This window comes from Buteo buteo, chromosome 6 (genome assembly GCF_964188355.1).
Source record: "Buteo buteo chromosome 6, bButBut1.hap1.1, whole genome shotgun sequence".
NCBI classification, from domain to species: Eukaryota; Metazoa; Chordata; class Aves; order Accipitriformes; family Accipitridae; genus Buteo; species Buteo buteo.
This window is the reverse complement of record NC_134176.1, coordinates 27,737,788-27,757,011: the sequence shown is the minus strand read 5'-3', so window position 1 is coordinate 27,757,011 and position 19,224 is coordinate 27,737,788. Positions and strand designations below refer to the sequence as shown.

Here is a 19,224-nt window from a genome sequence, read left to right as displayed (position 1 = left end):
ACAGCAGAAAATAATGCAGGCTTCTCAGATCAGAGAGCAGTGAGTAGGCTACTCACCTCCAAGAACAGAGACCTGGTTCTGACACTTTCCTTTAGGGCTTTTCTCAGTTTTATCCAATGCCTGTTGAACATAAATACAGAGCCAGTATCAGAACACCCATCTCCCATTTTCCAGGTGAGTGCCCTCCATCACCACCCACAGAATCACTGTTTAATAACATTTCAGATGTTTCTTCTGTAGAAATTCATAGCTTCAGAAAGACAAGTAGAGAAGACTCTTCAGCCCTGGAGTGTACTGCTCTCCTGAGAAGTGACAGATGTGGATTAAAACCAAGTTTTCCTTAGCTTGGCTGAATGCTCTAGCTGAGAGTCAGAACAATTTGTTATACTTGTTTTAAAAAGGAGGAGTGGTAGCATTGCCGTTATCTTTGTCATCTTAAAAGAAACAAGTGGCCTCAGGTTAGTTTTAGAGAAGGGCAGCTTGAGGACCTCTGGACAGCTTGGAGCAAGACACTTAAAGCAAGGGGCTGAGATTTAAAAAAGGAAAAAAAAAAACAAAACCTCCTATTTGGCTGGTTTAGGAGCACCCTTCTTCTTACACTAGTTGTTGCAAATCCCATGCTAAGGTGTTGCTATGCTCTCTGTGCAGTCTGGAGCAGGAATGTGCCGGTCCAGAGCACCTGTGGAGCTGCAGATCCCATTCTCAATACCAGAGTCCTGAACAACAAATTTGGTGATGTTCAGAATTACTGCAGCTGAGAGCCTTTGTAGTACTAATGATTCATAATATCTTCTGAAGTCTCCTTTTCATTTGAAGATGGCCCTTAATAGAGCAGTTTGTGATATCAGTACCAACAGTCTCATACAGTTATAATGTGTGATATTGCCAGAGCAGATTAGGGCATATCCTTCTCATGGATATTTTGGGTGTCATGAATTATAGGGAGGCCTTTAGCATCTGATGGTTTATGATCAATGCCAGGATTACATTCAGTGGTGTACGTAACAGAATGAAGACAATAAATCCCAACCAAAGGGAATGACAGATAAGCCTTTCCTGCATTCCTTACACATCTGAAATATCCAGTGACTGCAGGGAGTTTCACATGGATGAAGAATGCAAAACTGAGCATACCGTCTTAGTCAAGTATTTATTTTCTTTGTGTAGTTATGGTTTACATTTACTTAACCTCTGTAAATTGTGGATTGCAGTGCAGATATTGTTTTCTTAAAGTATGGGTAGTTACAATATAAACACAAATATTTATCGTCATTTGAATATTTATCATCTCAGCCTTTCACGAAAATATAAGCAGTGCTGAAAGTTCGTTCTCTCAAACAGTAAAATGTATTCTATGAAAGTCAAATGTTTTCAGAGTCAACATAATCACAGCATCCCAGTTTTTGACCTGTGTGTTCATTTACAGTTTGCTTATAGCTGCTTCACAGAGATGGAAGTTTGTAGATTACAACATGGTTTTATTGATTTATCAGTAGCAAAATACACTAAGTATACTCAGTAAACTGGATCAGCTAGCTCTTGGGCTTGTATTGTATAATATCAGCTTGTTGTGGAATACTTCAGAACAAAATCAGAATGTTGGCATAGTTAACATCAATGGTGTAAACCAGACTTGCAAAGACTAATATTTAGTAAGACCAATAACACAAACAAATTAGATTTTGAAGTTGTTTGCCCAATAGGAAGAAGCATGCTGACACAGTATTTGTAAGCTTATAGTTAACCATTCTATGACAAATTATTAAATAACTTTGAACAGCAGATTGAGTGATCCTTGAGGAACAGCAAAAAACTTTTTCTCAGACTTGCTTTTTTTTCCAAGATGATAAAACGAGTGTTACAGCAAATAATCATTTACTTTAATATTTTATATCCAAATAAAATAAGTCCATGGCATTTACATTGCCGTTACTAAATAGTATTTGGGTTGTTTGCAAGAGTCATTTATTTGTGGCTTGGCTGAAGGAATAAAAATAAATTTGCGGTTCTTTCTGTTAATACTCATACTGTTTCTTAACATATGCAAAAGATTGAAGACTGTAAATGTATGTGCAGAAGCTCAGAAAGAAAGCCCAGACTTTCTGAAGCTTCTGAATTACGTATAATCTTTTAGAGAATTGCTGGAACAGTTCTTTATGGCAACAAATAGAAATAACTGACTAGGCCAGCAAGGTATTTAATTTTAAGCAAACTTAAAATCATTTAAAGTTTTCCACTGCTTAAAATTAAGTGTACCTTTACTGAAGCAGGGGCTAGTTCTCCGAGGAAAAAATTACAGTCCGTGTTTCTAATCTAATACTGAGTCATTAATTAATAGCCAGGTTTTCCCATAAGACTTTTAATTTTTTTAACAAGATTTTGTAGAAAGACAGCATCAATTGTATTTGTAAGTATGAGAGCTAAAACCAGCTTTAACACCATCATTGCCACTGCTGTTTTATTGACAAGTTGCTCAGCTTTCCTATACTACATTTTTGCTGTATGTGATGTGGGTATAAGGATATAGATCTAACCACTGAGTTGTTGGAAGGCATAAATCTTTTGGACCAAATTTTATCATTTCAGCTTCAGATTACGGAATTTTTGCTCATAGAAAGTGTCAGAATTCAGCCTTTGAATGGAAGACACTGCAGGTATTGGAGATGTGTATAATAAAATTGCTGTATTTAGCACTTCAATCTGTGCCTCATAATATATCCATTTCTATCACCTCAGTCTTGGATAAGATAATCACAAATTATATGAAGGATGTAACAGATGCACACCTACATCTGACAAAAGGGATATCTAGGAGGTGAACTCAATACAAAAGATGTTTCACAGATCTCCAATTTTAAACACTGAGGAAAATATTTTACTCTGTGCTTTTGAAGAATTTAGTGACTGTTGATGTAAAGCCAAATTTTTGTGCTTTCATCAGCAGAAATTAAAAAGTTTTTCTCCTACAATCAGTCCCATTCATGTCACCTCCAGGCAGAATTGCCACCAAGGCCTGAGTCTGCAAGCTCACCAGTTCAGAAGAATTAAAACCATCCTCAAAATGAGCTGAAGGTCCACTGCTTCTCTCCTGAGTCAGCCTTGCTTGGGAATTTGCTCACCTCCCAAGAGCAGGAGGAGAAGCTCATTCCCAGTTGGATGGCAGGAACATGGAGCAAAATAGGCCCAGAAGGCCAGTGAAAAAAAATCTCATGTGAACATGTCTGGCTAGAATGGTGCAGGAGACAATTGGAGACTGCCTGTCTGCCGGCTACTGGAGAGAAGTTCCTGAAGCTTAGAAGTGGGAAGGCTTGTTTTTACCTTAATGCCCTGAAATGGCTGACAATTTAGTAAAAAACCTATGTAGTTTCTTAAGGAGCACTACGCATGTGTAGAATGCACTTTGGTCTGTGATGCTAAGTCTCAACTGGTATTTTAAAAACACTTTTTTGTGTATAAATGAGCAGTTAGGCATCTCTTCTGGTTTTATCCCTGCATAGGGGACCCTATCGCAACATCATAATAGACAAGCTTCGTGTTGCTAACATCTGTCTATAATATATTGCAAACGTTAAGAAGTGGAGAGGATGTTTCATCCATGGATGTTCTGTTAGTCCACTACTGAGGGAAGACTGCTCTTATTTTTTCTGGAAATACTTTTCAGAAGTATGACTAAGTGTGAGTTGCCCTGAAATCAGAAGTCTGTGGGCACCACTGGATTTCACAGGAAGGGTGGGGAGTTCACCTACCAGTCTGAGCCCGTTACAAAGGATTTATCACAAGTGGGAGCTTAATTAAATGCTTTCCTTTTATATCCAAACCCATTTCCCTTGTTACTTGATCTCTCAGTGATGTAAAAGTTGTTCTAGCTTCGGCAGTATCACATCAATTATGCCAGGAAGGCAAATCTATTGAAATACATCAAACCTGTGTAAAAAACAATTATTTTAATGTAAAGTGGAGGGATTTGATGATGGTATATAGGAAGGAATTTTCTCTCCACAAGCTCCAGATTACTTTTGGTCACGAGGGTGGAACCACCTCAGGGAGGTGGAACGTAACTGAGAGCTGCCTAGAGCCAGCAAGTCTGCATCAGGTTTTGTAAAATATTTGTGGAATCAAGAAAAAAAGCTCATGTTGTCTTTATTGTTTATGATATCAAGAGGAGTCTGCCAAAGTTGTGCTTTGATGGGATGTACTTGGGAAACAGCCTGAGTAGTACATCCGTATTTGCAATTTTACAAACTCATTGCAAACAGGACTCGACCAGAACATGCCCAAAAGAGGTGAGACTGGCTTGGAATAGGCAGCTGAGAGGTTCAGACCTGGTCTTACAAGTAAGGCTTGTTTGAAACATGCAGAAAGGTGTAACGTGGTGGTTTCAGACAGATACTTCTAAAGTTAGAGTCTCTTAGTAACCCCATTCTCTACAGATCCATAAATGTGTATCAATCTGCTGGTCCTGCATCCTGAATATTTTTCCTATGAGGAATCCTATCTAACTGTTTGTTTTGAGCAGATTTGAAATACTATTTTAGATAATTGATTTTTGACATTTCTTTTAAATATTCCTGAAGAAGGATTTAGAACACACCAAAATCCTCTAAAAAATAGGTTCTTTTCCCGTCTCCTGAAATACGTTTCAGCTGGATATAGAATAAGAAAACTGGCTAGTTGTTACCAGCTGACATGGTTCAGAGCACAGATTGAGAAGCTGAGAGAGAAGGGCTCTGTATCCAGCCATTTTAGGCTCTAATTCTGCAGGATACTTCTTTTTTTGTGCACATGAGGAACCCAGTTCAGCTCAAGACCACATAAAATTAAACATGTGGGGCTTTTCAGTCTTCTTGGTTGGTTGAGCTTCAGCAAGTCATTTCACTTCTCTGTATGCTGTTTTGCCACATAATACTCATAATGCAAAACAGACCTGATGTCTGCCTTTTAAACACTTTATTTAAAAGTTCTGACCATCCCTCCATGTTGTGAGCATTCAAAGCAGAGTATTCACTTTTCTGAGATTGTATTGCTCTCAAGAAGAAGGTGGGAAACAGTTCAGAGACAGAATAAGCTTACCTGTGATTGATTTGTGGCACTCTGATGATACCAAATGTCATTACCAAAGGGCAGGACTAGTGTTCATCAGGAGTTGATAGAAATAATATTTTTCCCACTTCAAATGAATACATACTATGGCAGAACACTTTTTATGGGGAAGATATATTAGCATAGGGTAAAACTGCTAGCTTTTCCTAAGCAGATGACAGACACTTCCAGGAAGTATTTGGCAAGAAAATCCAGGAGATCCTTGCCTATTCATATCAGCACAAACTTTGTGTAAATGCTGTCACCGTAAGGAGTAGGCTTCGATGTCAAGATTTCTCCTAAAAAAAGAGACCAGCTGTGACACCAAATGCATGGAAACAGTAAGTGTCAGTGCTAAAAGTAATTCAAGCTTATGGAAGGAGGTATAGAAAAGGTTTTTCCTGCACAAACAGAAGTAGTAAACTTTGCATAAAATTGGCATATAAACTGTTGGACTCAAGCTGGAGTAATTAGGTGAAATTCTGTGATCTGATTAAATAATCTAATGAGTATCATTTGGCCTTAAATATGCCAACGTATCCTCTGTCTCAGTTGTTAATTTTTTGAGTCTTTAATACCAGCCATGCTCAGATGTAAATGGTCCATCCAATAGTAAGAGCCTGGTCTGTACGATAAGCATGTTGTAGATCTCAATGTACTGAAATACAGATGAGATTATAGCATAGTTGTTTCAGGGTTTATTTTTCTTTCTCGTAAGCTAGTTTATTTTAGGCAATCAGTGTCAGCTGTCCTGAGAAAGCATTCGAAAGCAAAGGAGCGATACCTTTCGCAAGGTGGCATTAAATCCAGCATAGATGGAAAGTCCTGATTTTGTATTATCCTGTACTGTTTAGCAATCTACATCAATGCAAAGTCAGGTGAAATGCCATCAAAATAGACCAACTGTGTTTACCACTCACTTTTCCTGCTGCTAGTGATGGCACAAGGTGAATAGTAATGGTGAGCTAGCTCATAATCTTCCAAACAGAAGGTAGAGAGCAAACAATTTGACAAGATTAGTTATTGTGGACCACAGATAAAGGCTTAATATTTTAGCCAAGGCCTGTGTAAGCCAGGTTTATTTTGAAATATGTCTGCTGTCAGGAGCCCAACTGGCTGTATTTACTTCTAAGTTTAATCATATACAGAATTACTCTTTTGGGTTGAGAAGACGCTGAAAGGGATTTAATAGGAATGCTTGTTTTGTGACAGTGCTTTTCAGAGGCAGAATGGTTTGCCCTGCCAAATTTAAGGCCTGTAAGTTTAATGGAACATACTTTTTGGAGTGACATTACAAACAGTGTTGGGCAGGCAGGAATTGGCAGCAGTGCCTGGAGTGATTAGATTCAACACTGTGGTCTACCACGGTTTAGAGCTCGCTGATGCTGCTAAATCAGTCTCTAAGTCTTGTGTTTTAAGACCAGAAAGGACCATTAATACCAGTCAGTCCAGCCACCTGTCTAACACCAGGCACCGAATTTTACTCAGCAGTTCCTGCATCAGGTTCAAAACCACTGCTGAACTCCAGCGTGTCATTTAGAAAGACGCCCAGTCTCCAATCCAAAAGATGCAGAGGGAACTTTGTTAAGCAGAGAGAGGCAGCCTGGTACATCTGAATCACATGAAGTCTTTACCACTGTGATGATTTATGAAGGAATTGTTACAGACTGGTGTATATGACCATTAAATGCAACCAGCAATGTTTTTTTAGTGAGTCAATCAAAAATTATTATTGTTCAAAAGGCAGACTTTTGAGGGGGCAAAAATAATACCTGAATTAAGGAGTGAGAACAATTAAAGATTCACTGAACCACCCAGAGGTAAGAGGGCGATGCCTCTGTAGCATGGTAGATAGGCCACTCACTGCGAGGTCATACCCTTACATTCCACGCTTTGATCCAGTGAATATTTAAGCATTTTATTCAATCGGAGCAGCCTCAACATTTGATACTGAGAACAAGCCACTCCAGCAGCCAGTGTTAGCACAGTGCTACTCCCTCGAGAGGGAAGCAGCTGGGGTCCACTTCCCTCGTACAGATAATAGAGCTGAACCAGTTTCCTCCAGCCTCTTGAGTAAATGATCCTATCCAAGTGACTGGTTTCTGGGCAAGACTAGTATCACAGCAGCCTCTCTTCTCTGTGTCATTTGTTTCCTTGACTTTTAGAGAAAATGCCTGAAAACAAGCAGTCCATTTAGGTTTTGATGAAATATATCCAAGAGGAAGACTGAAGGAAAGGAGAGGGAAAGGAAAGGAGTTTTTTTATTCTGAGACGAAATTAAGTGAATTTGTTTATATGACCACTCACTGAACAGTCATTCACTGAGCTCTACTGCTAAACTGCTTGTAATGCTTTTGTCCAATGCATTTTTTTTACCTAATATATTTTCAAATGCTTGGTTTCTAAAGAGAATTAGTGTTAGCAAAACACATTCCACAAGAAGTCAGAAATCACACAAGTAAGGCCATCTTCATAGCCCGAGCCTAATCTTATCTACTGGAAAGATAACCAAGGGTTATAGTTTAGGTTTATAAGCCTTTATATAGCATTTCAAAACCCAGGAGGGTTTTGTTTTTATCGCTGAACTCCTCCATCTGCAGGTAGAAGCTATTGTTTTCAGCTAGTCTATATATTGCTTTGCAGATTAGGACATAGGCTACTTGAAGGATGCCTTTTTCTTTCAGTTGGGTATCCATTTTGACTATTTGTGGGGCATGATGCCCCGGAAGATCACCCTGTGACTGTATAACTGTCATATTCAGAACTTCTGGATAAAGGCCACTGCTCTTCTTTGGGGCGAGTTCCTTTGGGCAGAGATGGAGCAGTGTGGGAGGATGTACTGATCTATGCAGTTGCAGAGTTTTTACTGATCTGAAGCTACAGTTTAGAGCTAGACTTCTTCAGCAGAATACATGAAAGGAGAGCAAGCCAAAAATGCGCATAAGAGTCAGCAGTAGAGACCAGTAGGTAACATTTTTGCAACTATACATCCCACTTCTGGGCTCCTGGAACAAACTTCTCTGTCAGTAAGGATTTTAAGTCTGCTTTATGGAGACTGATTCATAAACCAAAATGATTTATACTCAAGGGAGTAAAGCTTTGTAAGGCTGTGCTAAAAATCAAAGCAGTGATGCCAAAAAAAAATGCCAAACAGTTCAGGAGCTACTTAAGAACACTCCATATAACAACATACACTCCATACAGGCATTTTGTCAGATGTATGCATAGGTGGTAAGAGAACACAGTTTGAAATAACTGGAAGAGGAGTTGAGAATGGCTGAGAATTTGTCTTGGGGAAGACACACCTAGCAACGTTCTTGTTTAGGCAGCCTTTCTCTGAAGACAAGGACCTTCTTAAAGCTTAGGAACGCTTTTGAAAGTACATATTCAAACTGGTAATATCATAGCAGCAAGCCCCTCAAGGAAATCTTTTAATTCCTCTATTAAAACACAGATTCACCTGCTCAATTCCAGATTTGTATTGAGGAAGCGTTAAGCCACTGCAATTCAAGACTCTTCACAATGATGGACCAGATGTTCCTTTCCTAATTGGGGGGGGGGGGGGGGCGGGGCGCTGGGGAGGGTGTTTTTCCATTTCATGGAATCACTGAGATGAGCATTACAGAAGTAGGTAGTGTAGATGAAGAATACTTTTAGCTCTCATCTTTGTGCTTTTCGTTTATGCAACTCCATCTATTCCAAAAAACACAAGACTTTTTTACTTTGGGTATGTGCAAGTCAGTATAAATAAAACCAAAGTTGTACCTATCCATCTGAATACATAGTTTGCTCCTGTATTTTATATGTCATTTTGTACTCATTTTGCATGCACACATACAGTAATTGTGTAGAGAATGCTGAAGTGGCATTTGCTGAGAGAATTTATTTGTTAAGGGACAGATTTTCTAGAATTATATAAGTACCAAGAAATAGCAAAGGTCACCTACTGGGATTTCCAAAATCTCTAAGCAAGAAATTGAAATCTGTGAGAATGAGGCATGAGACCTTAAGAGGCTTTGTTGAACATTCCTAAAGGTGCCTGTGTGTCCTTGCACGTTTGGACCTTCAGCACTGCAGCAGAGTCACCCGCCATACCATTCTTCTGTCTGACCTAAAATACAAACCTAATTACTTTCTTCTTGAATGACTAGTTTGGTTACTTCATGAGATGTAAATTCAATGAGTGTCTGTGCTTACATCTCAGGAGAAGAGTGTCATATTGCACATCTAATTTATACTGTGAGGACTGTTTCCTTCACAAGCAGAAAGACAAATGTCATTTGTTAAATCTGTGTCTTAGGATACAGTCAAACATAGTCAGTACTGCTTTCAGTTAAGTAAAATATGGTGAGATTATACTGGCAGATATATCATGATTGCACAAAGTAATAAACATTGCTTTCTTCAGGTCAATGTCTTCCCTATTTTGAATAAAACTCTGCAAACACTGAGACTTTTAGGGTAGTTCCCAGCACCTCCCATTTGTCTGTTTAGATATTTAAGTTACCTTTGGTCTTGAGGTATAAGACTATTCCTTCAGCTTACCGCAGATTAAAATGCTCAACCTCCAAAAGGAGCTGCCTGCAGCATCCCGCTGGGCTGGGTGCAGAGCCTTATCGACAAGGGGCAATTCTGCCACTCTCACCCCTTGCAGGTAGTATACCTCATTGACACAAAACCAGCCTTGTTAGCTGCCTTTTATTACTCACAAAGAAAAATGTTGCTTAGTGTGAGTCAGGATGGTAGAGTTGGGCCCTTGGTGAACAAAGAGTCCAGGATTATCGTTCCGAAAAGCCCCCTGAGGCCTGTATCAAGAGTTATTAACCACTGATTCAGCCCATAGCATTATTTTGCAGGCTTAAGTGGGATTTCAGTGGTATATTGGGTCTTGTGTCTGTGTAGGGGTGAATTTTGCCCTCTGTTATTTTATCTTATAAATAGCTGTTACAGTTTCTCTTCTACATTATTGTTTAAATCTCTTTCAAAGGTATGGTTTCTTAATCTCCTGCTGCTTTTTTTTTTCTTTCTTCTAATAAAGAATAAATAAATTTGCAAATCCACACATGACTGAAACAAAAGGCAAATAAGCCCTGCATGGTTTGTATTTGGTGTGGGATACCTCATTTTGATGATTTCAGTCATCATTCATTTGAAAAGCAGAAGCTATGATTGTTAAGCCTCATTATTTTCAATGAAGCCTGACAGTTTCAAGGTTAAACAGAAGACAGCTACTTTCATCCCAGTGGTATTTCTCTTCAAACATGGGCAGCTCTTCGCTAACTTGTTCTGCTGTGGTGTGCAGTGTCATTGCTTGGTCACAGAGTGGTGCACATCTAAGGCCAATTGCAGGACAGTGTGTAAGCAGTGACCTCCGACCTATGTCTCCCCAAAAGAAACCTCAATTATTGAAGTCATTCTTCCCCCACTTGTATAAGCCACGGAGTATTTCTTTTTAACTGAACAGTGATTTAAATGAGCCATGATCTCAGATTTTACTATTTTCTGCTGTCTCACAGAAAACAATTTGCAGCCCAAACCTTCTGTTTGTCCAGACAGTTTGAAACATTTCTTCTGTGCTTTATGTCTCTGAAGCACATTGGAGAGGGTGCTAGTGTGAGAGAGAAAGAGACCTCCAGTAATAAAGTAGCCAAGAAAGCTGCAAGGCTTCTGAACATACGTGCTGTTAAAAGTAAGGACTGATCTGCCATTGCTTTATGAAATTGCACGTGGACTAACAACTGATTTAACAGGGAAACTTCTCAGTAAAAGAGGCTGGGAAACTATGACCTATCAGTAACCAAGTTAAAACCCTTAGAACCCAGAAAACATTGATTCATCCACTGTGAGAAAACTTTCAGGAGCAAATAACTTGTGGAAGCCCTGACTTTATACTTGCATGGACAGACTGCACTGAATTATGACTGTCTGGGTGCTGCCTCCATAAAGATGAAGAAGTGCAGTAGATGTATGTTACAAAACCATGAAAAATGCACTAGCTGGTTAGAAAGGAAAAGCAAGACTTGGAAAACAGAAGGGAGAGGAGTAGCTAAGCAGTAGGTTTTCACCTGTGCTTTCACTCCTTTAGCGTCCCTGTGGAACAGCTAGAACCAGCTGAACTTTCCACGTACATTTCCTGGTGTCTGATAATTACATTAGGGTGGTGAATTCTTAATCTCATTTTAAGAATTAAGTCACCTGGTGAGTACAATGAAAGGTGTAGCTTCATGGTTCTTGCTGGTTCCTGGAAAACAAGAGTGTTTCAATACGTACCATGTGCGTTAGTCATGACTTGTGGCAATAAATCCAAGATGTGTTAACTAGTTTTCCTGCACTGAAGGTACTAATGCATCCATGAGATAAAATGAATTTTACAGTTTTGATAAAGTTGTGTTATTTTTATTTCCTATCTGCATTCCTCATGTTGTATAATATATTAAAAAAAAAAAACAAACCTGTCTTTTCAGATAAGAAAAAATAGTCAACTTTGCAACAGTGAATACAGCTATTTGAACCTGCAACTCTTTTTATCCATTATGAAAGTTGTGTGTATAAGATGCTGGACACGGCTCTAAAAGTGTTTTACTACACAGTGTCTGCTTTTATATAGTTAGTTGATTTGTAGGAGAGCTTTTATTGAAGGATTCCATTAAATACAGATAAATTGAAGAAATAGCTTGAATACATGATTACTAGAGTGCTGAAGATAAGTGTGGGCAAATGGAAAACGCTGAACAAATTTCGCCCTTTGCATTTGCCTGCATACTTTAACAAAGGGAAAGAACAAATTAAGCCAGTGAGATGCTGGACATGCTTACAGCCTGTGCCTTAAAACTAAGAGAGGATTAGGTGGCTCTCTGTCCTACTTATTTAGACTGATAATTTTTCTGTAGTTGTGTCAACATAATAATCATACAGGCCACCTTCAAAATATCATCATCCACATCCTCAGGAAGTTGGCTTGTTGAGTATTTTGAAAAAGTTTTTGACATAAACCACATGGGGTTTTAGGCATAAATTTATAAGCTGGACAATAAAGGTATCTGTTGCGTAATGGGCAGAGTATTTTTTAAGGGCAAACAACAGCTAAGTGTTACATTTAGCAAGAGCCATGGACCACTCATATTTTAAAAAGTGCAAGAACTGAATGTCCTGCTTACACCGAGGTGTGTATGTGCCACAGGATTGCTGCACAGGGTTTTGTGTTAATGCCTTACGGGGACCTCAGATACTGCATATACTACAAAAGAAAAGTGAGTTGATATATATCACTGACTGCACATGGGTTGGGTTGTAGGTTAAAAAGTTTTCTGTAAGTGGTCTGCATTCTCCCTTAATGTCTGTCTTTTACAGTAGTGCTTTGTTTCTGAGCGTGACCACCACCAGGACAGCTTGGTTCAGTGCAAACACTGTCTCTTTCAGCCAGAACATTCCTAACGTTAGCTTCCTTTTTTTTTCTCTCCTCTCCCTCTCCCCTACCCCCTCTCAGGTTGGAAAGGCTGGTGGACGTCCTGAGGAAGAAGGTTGGAGCAGGGACCATTAGGACCGTGATCTGATTGAAAGCTCTAGTCTAAGGAAGCATTCACATCTGGTGACCAGGCTGCTTCATTCAGCACTGTGTAAACACTAAAGCCTTAACTTAGCAAACAGTTGTTAGAAGTGGGACACTCCAGCGACATTCCAAGCTGAGATAAAATCAAATCATAAATGTTTAACTACTTTGCTGCTGAGTTCTGTGATTTGTTGAAATGTTTCACTGCAAACATATATTTGTTTTTAAGCAGATGCATTGTGGCACTGTGTACTGTGAAAAATGATGTAGATGCTTATTTTAACAGTCTGTCCTCTCGGTGTTACTAGACTATAGTCTGCTGCAAGGCACAGCTTGATCATGTTTTCAAATACTGCAGGCTTCAGGTGCAGAATCCTGCAAAGCAGTTTCAAAATTTAAATCCCTTATGTTATTTTGTGAGACTGCAAACAGTCCAGTATTTGTATGTTAAATATATTAATCGATAAAGTAGGTTCACATTCAAGAAATATCGCTAGCTAGTGTATTGGAGATTTTTTCTCTTTACTCATAGCCCATTGAATTGCAGCTAGTGACTGTGGCTACGTCTAAAGGAAGGATACATAAACAGCTTTCTACAATGGCTGAATAGCTACTGCTAGTACACGGCATTTTCAGCATACATTAAAAAGAAATGTACAGTTAGGTTTCACTGGAGGTACAGCTTCATGAATTGCAACATGAAAGCCTTGTGACATTGTACCGTATCTCAGACAGTGGGGAAGGTTTCCTGTATTGTTTTTAGTCACTCCTCTGTCCTTTCCTATGAGGGAAAATCTCTCAAATATTCAGAAACCACCTTATAGAGTCAAAATGCACCTTTTCAGTGTAAGGTGGTTCCCTCACCCCTTTCCTGCAAGACTTTTTGCCTGCTTCTTCTAGACCCCTTGTAGACTGTACTGCTTTGCAGTGTGGCAGTACCGTCTAGGTTGGGTTTGAGGCCAGACTGCCAACCCTCTACTTTGTGTACTCCTGAAGTGCCCTGGGACTGAACTCAGAGGCTGAAAGATAGACTCCTACAGAGAGGGGAGAAATTGAGGGGTGAGGAGGAAAATCTGGGGCACACAGATATTATAGACCTTACAGATACAGGAGAGTTGGACCTAGAGTTATATTTGTGACCCAAACATCTCCCTGTATTCGGTATGTCTTTGTCACATGACTAAAGGTGAGCAGAAGGGTCAGGTCAGTGCTCGTATAAACCTGCTCAAGAAGGCACCTGTAATCTCTAAGCAGCCCAAATTCATTAATGAATCTCAGGAGCACAGTGGGCTTCAAGCCCACTCCCAGGACCAGCCAGCTCAGGCAGGGTGGGTGTAGCTTCTAAGGCTTCCATTTGCCTGCTCTGCTTTGTGTTTAATGTTGTTAGGCTGTCTTGCCTCTTAATGTTTGCTTGTACAGATGTCATGATAGGGCAGTCTAGCTTAAGAAAATGAAATTTTCATTTTGGATAGGGGAGACATTTCAATGCCTGTTTTTCCTTTCAAGCACTTCCACGTTCAACCTTCATCATCTGCAGACCTAAGCTCCTCCTAGTTTCAGTTGCCCAAACCTAACCCCTTGCAGGGAGACAAGTAGCATTCCTCCAAGCCAAATTTACCCAAGTCACTTCTAGAAACTTCTGAAGCGCTGCTTTTTGACCTTTGGTCAATCCTAAGATAGCCAGTGAGTCTGGAGTCTCTCCCCCACACCTATTCAGTGGGAGGAAAGTTTACTGCTTCCAGACCAGAGGACTGTCACCCCCCAGCTCCCAGCCCCTTCACCGTCTCCCATCTGCTGCTGTCCAGCGCTTGGGCGACTCAACTGCTCTTCTTCCTACTCTCCTCATTGAGCTTTAGTGCACTAAGTGAGAGACAAGATCTCCTGAGCTGTCAGTGCTGTTGAGCCATTTCTGCTCTAATGAAGTGGTGAGGAAGGAATAAAGATGAGAACGTAAGGACTACCATACTGTGCTAGACCAAAGGTCCAACTAGCCCAGACTGCCTTTCTCAATAACCAGTAGAAGACACCTAGGAAAGGGTATAAAGTCAGGCCAGCACTAGTGACCTTTCTACTAAATGGTGTCCCAGCAATTTGTTATTTAGGGGCTTTTCTGAGACAGAGGTAGTGTCTTTGTATTTAGCAGCATTTTTTCATGACCTGTTTTTGAATCCATTTAAACTTTTAGTATCTACTTGTTCCTGTCATGAGGACTTATGCAGTTAATGATGCATTGAGTGAAGAAGTATTTCCTTTTCTTTGTTATGAACCAGTCTATTCATTTGCTATCACCTAGTTTTTGTATTAGAGAAACAGCAAACAACCATTCCCTGTTCATATTGTTTCCATGTCCCTTGTAATTTTACATATTTGGCATCCTTCTCCCACCATCTCTTTTCCAAAAAGACCCCTAGTCTCTTGTAAAGAAGCTGTCTCGTGTTTTTAATTGGTCTTGTCATGCTAATCGATTTCTTTTCCAGTTCTGCAGTGTTTTTACTGAGATACAACCAGATTTGTGCCAGGTATTCAAGATACAGACAAATTGTGACTTTAACAGTTTTCATAATGATGTCTGGTTTATTCTCTATGCTATTTGTAATGATTTTTAGCATTGGATTTGCTTTATGACAGCTGATTTCTTGGAATTAATATTTCTGTAATAATAACAACAACTCTAGATCTCATTCCTCTGTTACAATATTCAGCTCAGAGTTCATCATAGGGTGTATGCAGAGGAACTGTTTTCTGAATGCATAGTTTGCATTTATGGGTACCGAATAGCATCTGTTGTTCTAGCATGCATTCCCTGGTGACCATGAGCTCCTGTTCCCTCTCTTCTCACAGCTCATCTTTACTACTCACAGTAATATAATATCATCAGCATCTCCATGCTGAAAATGGTGATATGAAATACCACCATCTCCAAATTAAGGCCCTTTTCAAGGTGATTTCTTAGTTAAGTTGAACAACATGGGCTTTGGGACAAAGATTCCTGTAGGACAATAAGGTAACTTTCCTTCACAGTGAAAATGATACATTTATTCTTACCCATTGTTTTAATCTAACTTTGAACTGTTTATTTTTTGATGTAAAGATCTTCCCTCTTACTACTTGGCAGCTTTGATGAGGAAGCTTGTTTGCTACTTTGGAAATGCAAGTTTACTAAATCAGGGCTTGTTTTCCATGCATGAATGTGCTAAGTTCCTCCTTCCCCTAGGAGTATCGAGAGCTCCTTACCTTCCCCCATGTCTTTCTGCCTCTGCGCGAATAATCTTGTGAGTGCAGGCTTCATACAGCAAGACTGTTTGACCTCCAGCCTCTTGCGTCTGCTAGCTTTGTTCGGGAAAGTAGGATTGGCCAGGCAAAAGCCATCTAGCAGGCTTGATGTCAGATACATCTGGTTGTGGGTAATACTGGATTCAGTAAAATTAGTTGCTTCATAATCTTCCTTTTGCCACGTTGTACCTAAGGTGAAAAAATACTTCCTGACTCTGTCTTATGTCTTGTACCAAGTAGCCTGAAATTCAGTAAGCTTTTTAGTTAGGGGGTTTTATCATCCTGTAGATAAATTACTTTGAATCATACTTAAATTAGGTTTTAATTTTTAAAATTCAGCTAGAATTGTTTGTCTTCTTTGAAAAGGACCTTAGGAAATTTACTGTGCTGAGAGGCGAAGATTCAGAAACGGTTGTTCTCACTCTTCCTTGCTAACAACCTGGTGTGTGGTCTTTGGCAAATCCCTTAGTGACAGTCATAAAAGGTATGCAGCCCCTGAAGAGGTGCCTAGGGTCCTCAGGGAAGTTTGCAAAAGCATCTGTGTGGCTAACGCCAAAGCACTTTCGCTTCTTCACCAGCTGAAGTGAACAGCAAAAGTCACACAGGTCTGGTAATGCAGGCCCAGCCTTTAGTGCCCTCGGGTGAATTTCTGGCCCCATTGAACCCAGTCTGAGTTTTGCCTTTCAGCGTAATAAGGGCAGGGATTCTGGTCTGGCGAGTAGAAATAGGCAATAATGATAACACGGGTTAATTGGCTTTTATCATATAGTTTATTCATTGAGAACTGATTGATGTCTGCACAGAGCTCTGAAAGTGAAAAGAAGCCTGATTCTATACAGCAGACAAATACAATTGTCTCTTCTGTCCTAATTTATGAGAAGGATGAGATTGCATCAGATTATGTACCAGGAGCAGCAATTCATTTGCCTCCCGATGGAACAGCAGTTCATGATGAAAGGTGGCTCACCATAGGCAATGCTTACGGTGACGGTTGTAATTACTGGTCAAATTAGTGTCCCTGCTGTCTTGAAGAGCACTGAGATCCTCAGAAACGTCCTTCCCCTGTGAGATTTTGTGTGTTTCTCTTGATGATCTGGCAGCACGTTATGCATTGGGAACCATTTCTGGTATATGCCAGGGTAAAATATGTAAATAGCGTCATGTTGGCTCGGGCTAAGAGTGTTATTAATGCTTTTCGGCACTGTAATTATATTCATAGTAAGCCTTCCCTAAGCCCTCACTAATTAACAATATTGTGACAAATCAACTTTAACAGAAAAGAACTGCGGACCTTTAGTCATTTAGTACTGTTTTTCATTCAGCCCACAGCCCAAAATTTGCGGCATGGTTTTCTGTACTAGTGCTGGGAAAACTGCTGATATTTGAAAAGTTCAGAGCCAGCTCAGTCTTGTTAGTGGAATCCTGTAGATGAGGTTGGTTTGATTCCTCTTTAAACATATCCACAAGAACGTAGGTTTCATTAGTTAATCATTAATGTAGGGGAATACTAAAACTGCTTTTATAAATAAGCTATCATATTGAAATAGTTTAGTAATGTCAATATGTTGTCATAGGCGCATTTATTTATTTATTTATTATTCCAACTCACAGGACTTCTTACAAGATACCTTAATTTTCAAATTAAATGGCTTTATAAATATTCTTATCAGGTGATTAAGAGTTGTAACATCTTTAATCCACGTACACAAATGAACTTGCTAGCTAAATGTCAGGATTTCTCTGTGCCTTTATTTTCTTCATTTAGAATAATTCCAGATGAAGGCTGTTAGGTTTGTTGGCTTTTTTCTTTTAAATTGTACCTCAGAAGATTTTCCTCCCGTGCAAGAATAAACTGTGAGGCACATGAAATCATTGACCGGCAGTTTCTCTGACACTGCGCTTGCTATGATCGCAGCATTACATGTACTGACTCTTATCGCTGTACCGTTTCACATCAGGTCTGTAGAACTGGACTTTCTCTGTTTGTTCTTCTCATGCATTGGTAAATAAAATGTATTCACAAGTCCAAAAAACCAAAGTGGTGTTCTCATATTAGGTTGATTATAAGTCAGCTGTTGAGCTTCAGTGGTCTAAACATTTCATTCTTCAGTTTTGTTGGGAGCACACGTGTTCTGGGAGGCTTTTAAACAAATACTTGAAATGGTTGAAAGATTTACATTGCCAGTGCCTAGCTAAATATGTAGTCTTTAGAAAAGACATGGTTTATTTTGGCACCATTTGAAAAACTCAAATATTTTAAACATTTGTTAAGTTCGAGCTTGCACATTTGAACTAAAAGTTTGCATTCCAAAATTGCATCTCAGGTTACCTGTCTCTCTCTCTTTTGTATTTTATAATCCCTTTATTAAAATAGCCTGCAAAAAAAGTTGGGTTTGGAGTGTGTTTTTTTATTGTTCATTGTAAAATATTGCCATTAACTTAATCAATTTTAAGGTAACATTTACCTGGTAACTTTGTTCAACTAAGCATCAGAAATGCAAAGCCAGAAGTGTTTTCAGAATTTAGGGCTTCATGTTGGTAGCCAAGACTTGGTTGTAAAACTAATCAAATACAGGAATAGTGGCCAAGTCCTGCAGTGCTTTACTCTTAGTCATACTATGTACTGTAATGACTGAGTACTAACCCTGATGATGAGTGCAGGGCCAGGCAATAAAGAAAACAGGTTGAAAAGGTGTACTGAACTGAAAAAATAGAGTAGTTCAAGGAAAAGGAAAAGCTGTCTTTGACCTGGAGTTGGTTTTCTTTTCTTTCCCTTGGCAGCAGCAACGTTTAGTCTAATTTTTTCTTTAAAAAAAAAAACAAAACGGCTTTTATTTTCTCATAAGTTTCAACCTGAAACTTGTACTGAAACTTACAAAGTTGAGAATGTATAAATTGAAACCACCATATTTTGTCTAAAACCTGTGAGAACCCCTGTTCAGCAAGTCCTGGAACACACCGTTACAATTGTGCGCATGCTTTGGTGCGTTGCCCAGCCAGTCACCAGCTGCAAAGGGTCGCGCTCCTTTCTGAGAGGCTGTCATCAGGAGGAGTTTGGCATGTTCCCTCCATGGTTACCTTGGGCTAAAGGTCCATGCAGTGTCACATTCACAGAAGTTCATCATTATTTGGATGGCTTCTGAACATGATAGAAGCAGATCCATTGTTATATGGTAAAACAACAATGTACCTGAGAATTGGTCACAACTGCTTCCCAGTGGCCGTGCTAAAGCAAGGTTATGATAACCCTTGCAGAATACATTACACGAATTTGCAATGATTAATACTCACGCATGAATATGCACACCATATTTCACATAAAA

The 19,224-nt window shown here is 39.5% G+C and overlaps 1 protein-coding gene across 1 annotated transcript in view; it reads left to right on the top strand.

Moving 5' to 3' along the window:
• Nucleotides 1-18,276, top strand: part of MIPOL1 (mirror-image polydactyly 1) — a 195,328-nt gene extending 177,052 nt beyond the window's left edge. The window contains exon 14 of the mRNA XM_075030253.1: nucleotides 12,566-18,276. Coding sequence (XP_074886354.1) covers nucleotides 12,566-12,632 — 67 coding nt within the window. The 3' untranslated portion in view covers nucleotides 12,633-18,276. The remainder of the gene's footprint in view (nucleotides 1-12,565) is intronic.
• Nucleotides 18,277-19,224: the final 948 nt, after the last annotated feature.